The sequence below is a fragment of the Mus musculus genome, chromosome 5 (genome assembly GCF_000001635.26).
Source record: "Mus musculus strain C57BL/6J chromosome 5, GRCm38.p6 C57BL/6J".
Lineage (NCBI taxonomy): Eukaryota > Metazoa > Chordata > Mammalia > Rodentia > Muridae > Mus > Mus musculus.
Window position 1 is genome coordinate 38344381 of NC_000071.6, and position 10978 is coordinate 38355358.

General features: G+C 46.1%; 1 protein-coding gene and 1 long non-coding RNA gene across 13 annotated transcripts in view; one reads left to right on the forward strand and one right to left on the reverse strand.

Moving 5' to 3' along the window:
* Positions 1–8: 8 nt before the first annotated feature.
* 4930487D11Rik (RIKEN cDNA 4930487D11 gene) lies at positions 9–4817 on the forward strand. The gene is made up of 3 exons (NR_046191.1): positions 9–114; positions 1036–1113; positions 4661–4817. It is a non-coding gene; the product is annotated as an RIKEN cDNA 4930487D11 gene (long non-coding RNA).
* A 74-nt stretch (positions 4818–4891) lies between these two features.
* The window catches only part of Slc2a9 (solute carrier family 2 (facilitated glucose transporter), member 9), a 153876-nt gene continuing 147789 nt past the window's right edge, over positions 4892–10978 (reverse strand). For 8 of the 12 annotated variants that reach the window (XM_006503685.4, XM_006503684.4, XM_006503687.4 and 5 more), the window contains one exon: positions 4892–6957. In XM_006503685.4, coding sequence (XP_006503748.1) covers positions 6703–6957 — 255 coding nt within the window. In that variant the 3' untranslated portion in view covers positions 4892–6702. The remainder of the gene's footprint in view (positions 6958–10978) is intronic. The other 4 variants (NM_145559.2, NM_001012363.2, NM_001102415.1 and 1 more) reach the window with 1 other exon arrangement.

A 10978-nucleotide genomic window follows, 5' to 3' on the forward strand; every position in this document is an offset into this window, starting at 1 on the left:
ATGCAGCTGCCTTGCTGTGCCCAGAAGACTTTGTGTCCTTACAGTCACCCAGTACCTCTGCTTCTTATACTCTTTCCTTCTTCAATGACCTCTAAACCTTTGGAGAGGCACGTGGTATGTATGTCCAATTTAGGGCTGAGTATTCTGCAGTCTCCTACTCTCTGTACCTGAGCTAATTGTGGGTCTCTGTGTTGATTACCATCGACTGCAAACAGTTGAAAGATATGCTAATCTATGGGTATAGTAATAACTTTAAGAGTTGGTTTAAAACTTCTTTCCTAGAGTCTATGACTTGTCTCTGGGTTTCATCTTGTGCAGTGGGCTTAAATCCAATTGATTGGTTACTCACATGGAATTTGTGCCATCATTGCTCCAGTGGCATGTCAAAATTTGTTTTTTAGCTGTCCTTAGACTGTTCCCTGAAAACTCTGACCAACCATGTTTAAGTGTCTTCTTCCATCTTCTCTCTCCAAAGGACTTGTTTTATCCAGTTTTACATTCCTATAACCTAGTAAAGGCATATGATAGGCACCTTGCACAGGTCTGGAGACAAGAACCTTCAACCCAGAAAATACTAACTATGCTCTTACTTGGCAAGAGAACTCACAGAATTAGGAGAAACACCCAAACAGAAATATTAGTCCCTATTAGCTATTCATTTCAGCTTAACAAATAAAACCAAAGTTATTGCCTTAATCAGAGACTGGAGAAATAGCTCAGCAGTTAAAAGTATGTACCATGCTTTCAGAAAACCCAAGTGTGGTTCCCGGTATTTATGTCAAATGGCTCACAACCACCTGTCACTCCTGAGCCATCTCTCCAAATTCAGGGATCCCATGCTCTCTTCTGGCTCTCTATGGGCCTCAGAAGTTCCTCCACACACAACCTATGCATGATTAAATATAATAAAAATAGATATGTTTATCTTTATGTCATTATGTGATATATACATAATATATAAAATAAATATAATAAAAATAAAGTTGGTGGCTTAAACAACAGTGACTTATCATGTCTTGTGGTTCCATGAATCAGCTAGGTGGTTCTGTTCTCCCTCTTGAGCCTGTGCACACAACTGGATTCTGGTGGAGGACCCTCTGGATATGGGCTCAGGTGAGACAGTTAAGACAGCTGGACCCTCCCTTTTTGTGACCTTTTAGCCTCAAAGAATCTAGAGTAAGCTTGCTCAAGTTGCACTTAGATTTTTTCATATTTCAACTCCATTACTTTTTAGAAGATTTATTTTTATGTATTTGTGTGTTTTGCCAACATGTATGTCTGTACACCTTGTGCATTCTTGTTGTCCACAGAGACCAGAGGAGGATGTCAGATCCCCTGGAACCAGAGTTGAAGGCCACCATGGGGTGCTGGGAATCAAAACCAGGTCCTCTAGAAGAGCAGCTAGTGTTCTTAACTGCTGAGCCATCTCCCCAGACCCTACTTAAATTTCCTTTTTACATTAAAAAAAAATACAACCTTTTCTAATTGGGTCAATATGACAAATGTCTTTAATTACTACTCATGCTTACTTCCTATTGCATGAATGGTCAATAGAACTAAAGGAAAGCCAGCTGTGTTAAGTGGTGTGGTTACAGTGTAACATTTAGAGACGAGACAGAGTGTGATGTAGGTAATGAGGATGGAATAGGAGTCACAGCTGTGTTAAGTGGTGTGGCAACAGTGTAACATTTAGAAAGGAGACAAAGAGAGCTTGATGTTAGGTAATGAGGATGGAATTCCTGTCTCAGAACACTTGAGTCGGGGGAAGGGGATGAAAAACTGATTTTGTTTCTAGTTTTAACTCCATCATAGTTACTTTTTTCTTCTTTTTCTTTTTTCTTTCTTCTTTTTTTTTTTTTTTTTTTTTTGGTGGTAGATATGAGAATTCAACCTTCTGGGTATTTGAACCATTTTTGCATTTCCAAAAGAATCTAGCATGTGCCATTCCTTTGAAGTGCTCAAATTCTCAGTGGGGGCGATTCTGGAGTATATTGGTTATAATCATTGGTACAAGTCACCTTTTCTGAGACCTTCATGGCCAAAGGCAGTAACAAGGTCCTCCGGGATCATATGAGGCCAGATACACTATGAGACATAATTTATGAAGGCCACTGCCACTGCTGCTACCTTGCCCCATGTGCTCCATAGCCAGCAGGTGGCCACAGAGCAGGGACTGATATGGACATGGACCTGAGTTACTGTTCTGCAGACACGGAGGTCCTGGAAGTCAGTGACAGATGTTCTCAGTGTGGCTGGCTTTGAGCAGGAAGAAAATATCTTGGGGTGTATAATATAAGCCCAATCATATTTACTTCACAGGCCACCTCCAACACCACAGTCAACCATATGAAAGTCTTTCCAGAGCCCCAGGACAAATGAACCCAGGCTAGCAGGAGGTCTGGGTCAGCACCATAGACAGCTCCAGCACCCAGGCAGACAGGGCACCAAGCACGGAGAAACCTCATGCACCCGCAGGCAGCTGCGCCCCAGGGAAATAACCAGCAGTGTGTCAAAAGAATTGGATTTGCTTTGTGGATTCTTATTTGCCTCGGGCACTCTCCTGTCACACTCTGTATGGATCGAGTTTCAGTTGCAAGGGAAACGAGCTAAGAGGAGATAGAACTCAAGATAGAATATTGAGAGTTGGAGGCAAAAGCCAGGGCTGGGGAGCTCAGGGGTGTGATAGCAGCATGGCCCTATCTAAGGACCCTTCCTTCATCATCAACGCCAACAAATGAACTTTGTTCCACTTGCTACTTGTCCCTACAAAGGTGAAGGCGCTTCAAGTACCAAGTGCTTTAACAGCAGTTACTAAACCCAGCTGCCAGATATCGAATCCAGCCAATTGCTAGCCTTGCCTTTCTCCACCTGTTTGCTGGATGATTGCATCATATTCTGGAACTAGCCAGTGAACAGCTGGCTCATTTTTTTCTCCTTTTCTTTCTCTTCCTGTGTTTGTATAAGTACGGTTGGTATTTCTGTGTGTAATGTTTGTGCATGTGGGTGTGCAGGTGTGTGTGTGAATGTGCACATGAGCATCTTGTGGGTGTCTTGCCAGTCTTCACTCTATTTCTTTGAGTCAGGTCTCTCACTGAACCTGGAGCTGGGCTGTCAGCTTGCAAACCCCAGCAACCCTCCTGTCTCTGTCCCTCACAGTACTGGGGTTTTGGGTAACACTGCACGGCCACATCCACCTTTTTGCGTGTTTTCACATCTACAAAGCAAGGACATTCTCAGAGCTGATGCTTTGAGGGCTCCTTTCTACTTGGCCAGTTTCTATTTCCTGTATACACACACAAACACACTTACTTTTAACCTGTGTATTTTAAATAACTCTTATTTAAAAACGTGTGTGCTTTTACTTAAAAGCAGGACTATGGTCCTGCTTAAATTCAGATCAATTCTTACCCTGGCTTTGTGGGTGGTGACTCCACTTCCCTTTCATTGGGAAATCTTTGCTGTTCTTTCAGTCCACCCCGTGTGTACACCCGGGAACTGGACTGTGCTGTGCTGGGGTCTACATGTATTTTAATTTTCAAATTCCCTTTGGTCATCTTCACGCTGGTGCAAACCCAGCATGTCGTCTGCAGATTTAGAGTGTCCCTGTCTTCATCTGTCTCTTTATGCCCCACCCCCTCTGGTACCCTACGTTCTTCTCTTTTGGTTAGAAATGCAAGGCTGTTCCCTCACTGCTGTATTATAATATACACGGGCTTGGGTCTGAAACAAAGCAGTCATAGGAGGAAAGGGAAGAGAGGGTGGGAGCAGAGAGGCATTGAGAGATTGAATAATGGGTATTCCCTTCTGTGTACTGTGTGGAACGTAGAGGCCCATTTCCCCAGCTTCTCGTCAGGGAGAAGGGTTTTCTTTAAGTGCCTGTGTGGTTACTACTGTCAGCTCCAGGCAGGGCCCTGTTTCCTCCTGTCACCCTGAATGGAGGAATGGTTTCTTGCAGAGCTTCTCTTTTGGGTACCCATTCTGTGGTTGTGGACATTGCTGCCTTAGAGCCTAAGCTGCAGATATGGGAGGGGAGGATGCAGGGACCCGTGGCTGCATGAACTGTTCTTCTGGTTTGAATCCCACCTTCAGCTCACCTGCTTTCTTATCTTAAGTCTGCGAGTGTTCACATTGAGATACTGTCCCGGCTTTTAGTTGCATTAGCAGGAGAGAAATGGCTTAGAGTGTGTACATTAGCACCAGAAGCTGAAAGAATTATCTTTATTTCAGGGACTCTATGAGAAGGAAATACTTTATTAAAACCTTCTATGTATTTTTATTTGAAAGCAGCAAGTTGTTCTGGTTAAATTCAGATCAGAAGTCTTTAACCTGCCTTTGTGGGTGGTGAGTCCATTTCAGTTTCATTTGGAAGTCTCTGCTCTGTTCTTTCAGTCCCCCCTTGTTTGCGCCTGGGAACTGTGATGAGCCTGTGCTGTGTTCTGCATGCATCTGTTTGAGATAAGGAAATAGATGAAATGGATCAACAAGGTCCTTACACCTAGAGCTTGGGTGGGAATCAGGGGGTGAGGCTGACAGTCAAGCTTCTCTTGGTGACCACGCAAGGATGCAGAGTACAAACAGCCATAGTCACCCAGCAAAACTCTGGCCTGCAGGCCTTCAGGGCACACCTGACTCTGACTCTTGGATCTCCATTTTCTTCTAGGATCCAAGAAACAGCTTCCTATGTGGAGAAGTCTCTGCAGCGGCCACCAGCATGTGAACAAAAGTCTTGGGGGCTGAGATAAGATGACATATTTGATTTACTATCAAGTGGGGGGAAATTGGAGATAAGAGAAAGATGATAGTAATCGTGCTTTATGTATTCTGTGTTTGCAATTGGATTAATAACAGGCAGGAAAGGGACAGGGCTGTGTGTGAAAAGTGAAACGATGAAGCGAGGGAGATGATCAGTTTTATTATGAGATTCTTTTTTTTTTTTTTTTCAAAATGCCCTTAGTGTGGCTTCACTACAATTTCAAATACAAGAACATAACAATAATAATTGCTGGCCTCCGGCCTCATGGTCACTGGCCCTGGCTCTGTTCATCCCTTGTCTGAGAAGGCTTTCCTCTTTCTCAGCTAAGATCCCATCTATTCCCGCTACCAATGCCCACCCCCCCACCCCCAGTGAAGGCACTGCATCCCACCATTAGTGCTTTGACGGTGTTTCTCGGTCAGACATGAGAGTGCGAAGGCCAGGGCAGTGTGTTTCCTTGCCCATGGCTCTGTCTGCAGTACCCAGCCAAGGCAGAATAATGATAGGCTAATAAATATTTATTGACACAATCCTTAAATCTCCAAGAGAATGCCAGCTTTCAAATGTTATGATTTCTGTTTTACAATTACTTGGTTCCCTTTGTGACAAGCCCTTGTCAAATCTATATGTTGCATTCTGTATACTAACGCACAGTGTTCAAACCAGGGCTGGATGGTATGGTTCCCTGAGCCGGGAATGCACCAAGGAGAGGCCCAAGATGAAGAGTGTTCAACGGGGAGGGAAAAGTCAGAACACAGGTTTTGGTTAAGGCCATGTTCATCCAGAACGGTCAGGAAAACAGCAGTGTTGCCTGGTGTGGAGACTTCCCTTCCTGGAACCACATACCCTCTAAGGCATCCTAAACTTAAACACGCCAATGCCAGTTCATGTGCCTGCCATTTGCTTATGACATTTGTCACACGTACTTTGTTTTGGAGGCAGAAGAAGGGATTCAGCCAAACATGACGACAGCAAGATGCAAATTGCCCCAACCAGACACCCACTCAAACACCCTTCTCTAGAACCGCCTCTTTGACTTCCTAAACAACGGTTGAGACAGGTGACCCCTGCCACCCCAGCCTTTACCTGAGCACTAGGAGTGATGTCGGGTGTCTTTCCAGACAGTTTGTTACCTTCACATTGCAAACACAAGGCTCGGGAACTGAGGCTGTCGTTCCTACATCCAGGACAGACATCATCAATCAATCCCAGTGTTCTTTCCCATCAAATCTAGATGTAGTCTGAGTCATTCTCAGTGTTCAGGGCCCACCTTGCAGGCTCTGCCCCTCTAGGTACCACAAAGTTCTTTTTCATATGATTGGTTGATTCTCTGTGTGCTCTCTGTAACAGTCTGAACTAAAGACAGCCTCAGGTCTCGAGGCCTTGAGTGCTGGGGGGCAGAGCCTGCCTTGGTAAGATCAGCAGCGTGGTGGGTTGGTATGAAGTGTTCCTAAGCCTCAGGTCCATAGGGCAGAGCCAAAGATTAACAACAGGCATTTGTTAGTGGGACAAAGAATCTTCCCGTGAAAGAGAAAGTCGGAAAGTCTTCCAAGGTCTGGGGGCCTGGAGGCTAGAGGCTGAGGGAAGGTCAGGGTTGCTTAGCAACAGCACAGCTGGGACAAGCCCCAGGCTGCCATTCCCAGTACAACAAGTAAGTGTCCATCAGACCAGATGGTTTTCCTATGAGAAGGCAACCTGTTCCCTTTCCCCCAACTTTATTTCAAAACTATGGGTTCAGTCATGAGGAGGGCAGCCCTCGGTGTATATAGTATGGTGAGTGTAGGAAACCTAGGGGATGCTTCCAGGGCAGTTTGGACGTGCACCTGGGAGGTTCGATTCCCACAGGTTTCTTCCTAACTCCCCAGTATAAGAGTCTCACATGGCTTTGGTCTCCTGAAACCTTCTAAGTGTTTTGGAAAGTCTTAGGTTACTATAGCAAGAACACACATTTAGACAATTTTGTTTTGGCCATAGCTGTCCAGCGTGGAGGATGAATCGGGCTCAGTCTGGCTGTTGGCCTTCTCCTCAGTCATGGCTGAATCAGCCTTCACCTCTGGGGGCTGAGCCTTGTTCCTCTTGGCAAATGCCTGGCTGATTTCTGCATGGGTTCTGTTCTTGGTCTCCGGGAGGACAAAATAGAAGTAGGTAGCACCTGCGATACATATTGTGGCGAAGACGAGGAAGCAGTAGGAGTCCAGGCTTTTCTGTGGAAAGGAAGAAACAAAAACAGCCAGTAAACAGTCAGCAAACTAGCTAGCTGGCTGCAAAGCCACGCTGCAAGATTCGCCTCTGCAACTAGCACTGGCTGCTGCCGCAGCAAGAGGCAGATGGGGCCACATGATACTTGAGCCAGTCACAAAGAAAGCCGGGATAAATCAGTTCCCCACCGAGATCAGGATGAGAAAAGAAAATAGTCTTCATTGTTCTGAACTTTTTTTTCAAGGTAGGTATTTAAAAACTGACCATTAACAGAAGAAAATGTAATCCCTGATGAATATTATCTTAGGTTTATTTTAGCATTCATTACATTCTTCCCCTCCCCATGACACACAAGACAACTATAGAGCCTCAGTTTGTAAGAAAAATATGGACCACAGTATCAAGGATATATGTGTCCCCTCCATCCCCGATATGTACAAAATCTACCTCATTAACTGGTCCAGAAAAGAAAAACTAAAAGATAGATGCTGGATACAGTCACCGTGGCTTGTGCCTGGATTAGAACTCAGTGGGATTCTGAGCTTCCCAGGGACACTTGTGCTTCGGTAGTTCCTGGCACGGTGCCTAGCTTTCAGTAAAGGTTTGTTCAATAAACAACGCTCAGCTGAGGTTATGGCTCCTGAGCCGGCATCAGGAGCTGGGTTCGAATCCTTAGCACCTGTGTAAAAAGCCAGGTGTGTCTGCACGCTAATCTTGCCTGTGACCCCAGCACTGGGGAGTGGGGACAGGATGGGGCTTGCTGGCTGCAAGGCACACATCTGGAATCCCAGGAGGACCCTAAATTCATAGTCATTCTTGATCTCACGGGGAATCCAAACCCACGTTTGGATATACGAAAGCCTGACTCCTTGCTCCTCCAAGGCTTCCTCGTTACGGCTGCCAGGCCTGACTCCGTCATACTACAAACATCTATTAATCAAGTCAAGGTGACAGTGGTTTTGAGCAGCACTTCCCCAGAAGCAACGCTAGGGATTTTGTCAATTCCATTTAATCTCTGATTGAAAAGGAGCTTACAGGGCTTGAAGAGCCCAGGCAGGCAGACATTCCCGATTCTCCAGACAAACACTTTTAGACTCATGCTGTCTCTGTGTAAAACAAGGATAATGTCAGATCCATAGGGTTGTTGTAAAGAATAGAAACATCCCTTTCAAAGCACTGTGGGTGGTAAAGGGTGCCTTGCTTTAAGGGAGGCGTCTTGTTTGTCCACAGAGAGTGTGTGAGCCATGAAGAGGAAAGGGGAGAGTCAGGGGTTCAGCTGTCAGAGAGTCTGTGACAACTGAGAAGATGAGCCACTTTAGACAGAATTTCGAACCACCCGGTGTTAACTTTCCTTATTTGAAACGTGGTGATGTTCACCCTCATGGTGATTTGTGATGAAATGGGATGAGTCTTGTGGTTCCCATCCCTGTGTGCAGGCTGACTCTACCTATCTTTTCTTGTATCCTCAGAATGCAGGGAGTGGTGGCGAGACAGAAGGCCAGCAGTGGATGCTTACTGAGTACATGGGTGTCCTGAGGCTCTCTACCCTACTCAGGGCACTCCTGGAGCTATCTGGGTTGTCTTTACCTCCCTGAGTAGCTATGTGCTTGGCTTTATTTCCCGAAGGACAGACACCATGAGGCCGCTGTTTCACAGAATTCACAGCACCTGCAACATCTGGGGGATGGACACCTGTGCCTTTCCTTCCTTATGAGTCTCAGGGGGTAAAGCGTACGAGAAGTAGTGGGGTAAGAGACACCATCTCTTGGACACTGAGCTGATGGTGGACACCCGGATGAAAAGTGCTGATGAGTCTCTGATACAGTTCTGTGAACCACCGTGATGGGGCTGAATCCTTTCTGGGGTGATTAAATCACGAAGGTGGATCCATCAGAAATGGAATTGCCTCAGACAGGCTCCTCTCACTTTTCTATCTCCTTCCACATGCAAAGACACTGAGAGGCACCATATTGGAAGCAGAGACCAGACTTCACCAGATCCACCAACACCTTGATCTCCCTGTTAGCCAACTAAGAACTACCTATATTCCAGAACCAGGTTCCTCCCCACTTTCAATGACTCCATGCTAATGATCAATCATCACTAAAGGCCAATGGGACACACGTTTCCACACCACCACTGTTTTGTATTTTTCATAAGTACATTCTCCATACCTTCTATAAAGCCTGCACCATCAGGACCTGTGCTCTCCCCCCCCCCCTCTCTGTTTTCCATCCCCACTCAGAGGTGGCTTTTGCATCTTTACCTTCCCCCCCCCCAAAAAATCTCGTGTGTGATGTTGGTTGCATGGTGTGGTATGGTTTTTGTGGCATTCCTTGCCCCAATCATCAAGGCACTCTTTCGCTGCAAAACTTTTTCCCTCAGACTTCCAGCCTCATAACGACAATCCTGCCAGTGGCATTTCATGCTAGCAACACATAGCTAGGCTAGCCCTTCTCCCTGAGGGTACTTCCCTAGGGGAGGTAGGGAGCTATGGCAGACAGGCTTGCTCAGCACATTCCTACCTTGTCCGGTTGTTGGAAGTCACAATACCAGTCACTGGCTCTGCAAGAAGAGGCTGTTTCAAGGCCAGGTTAAGAAGGGCGAGGAAGGAAGTTGCTTAAGTCAATGAGGATTTACTCTGCCTGGCTACGGAGCCAGATCTTCCAGAACATTCATGGGCTTATGCAGTTCCTCTTTACAGATGACAAAAATCAAGCTGGAGTCAGGTTGTTGCTGGAGTTCTTAAGGTCAGAGCCTGGTCCTTGGCAACCCTAATTAGTTAGGCTCGGCTGTCCATCCTCAATAAGCAACTCAAAGGCAAGGGATGGTTAAAAGCAGATGGAGGAGATATATCAATGTGGCATTGGGAAAAGGAACACAATGATGTCCTGTGAGATTCAAGCCAATCGTTGAGGTCTTGACATGAGGTTTAGGTTTAAACAGAGGCAAGAGGCGTACATAACTAATCAGTCTTGGTCAACATTGTGGCCCCACCCAACACCGGTCTGTCATTGTTCTGGCTTCAGCTTTTCCTGCAAGTTGGTCCACACTCAGTGAAATCTCCTTCCTTGAAACAAGTCCCTCCTCTGACTGCCACCATGGCTTCAGCCTTTCTGTCTAATCAGTGTTTTATGGCTGTGAAGGGACACCATGACCAAAGCAACTCTTATAAAGAAAAACATTTAGTTGGGGCTGGCTTACAACTTTATAGGTTCAGTCCATTATCATCATGGTGGAAAGCATGGCAGCATGCAGGCAGACATGGTGCTGGAGAAGGAGTTGAGAGCTTTACATCTTGGTCCACAGGCAGCTGAAGGAGATTGCCACACTAGGAGTAGCTTGAGCATATTAGAACGCAAAGCCTGTCCCCACAGTGACATACTTCCTCCATCAAGGCCACACCTACTTCATAGTGCCGCACCTACTCCAACAAGGCCACTTTCCTAATAATGACACTCCCTATGGGCCAAGCATTCAAACACATGAGTCTACGGGGGCCATGCCTATTCAAACCTTTTCTTCTGATCATGCTATTCCTTTCAGTACACTGACTGCTTCAATGGTGACAATGGGTGGGACACCAGTGTCTCTTTTTAGAGTATCTTCACTCCTGCCGGGACAGTTTGCATTATTTGTCAAGTTCATGTTGCTAGAAGAGGGCAGGGCTGGATTGAAACTCATCACAGTGCTCTGCTCTAAATCTGCCTTGCCTCTTGTTAGACCCTGGCCTGGGCTGAGGACAAGACCGGACAAAGTCAATGACAACATTAACGACTGCTTTCTGATTGCTGCCTGTCCTGGGAATTGCTAACTAGCCATGCTCACCTCAACCCTATGGCATGGTTTTATAGATAAGGTGGCTAAGCAGTAACACTGGGCTGTGTATCAGTTAAGGCCCAAGCTCATAGAACCTGACGGAGGTAGTGGAGCAGGACTTGGGATGGATGCTTAGCTCTCCTTCCTCGGTGAAAGCAATCACCCTCCTTAGTGACCCACCCCATTCCAGCTCTCAGGCGTGATGCT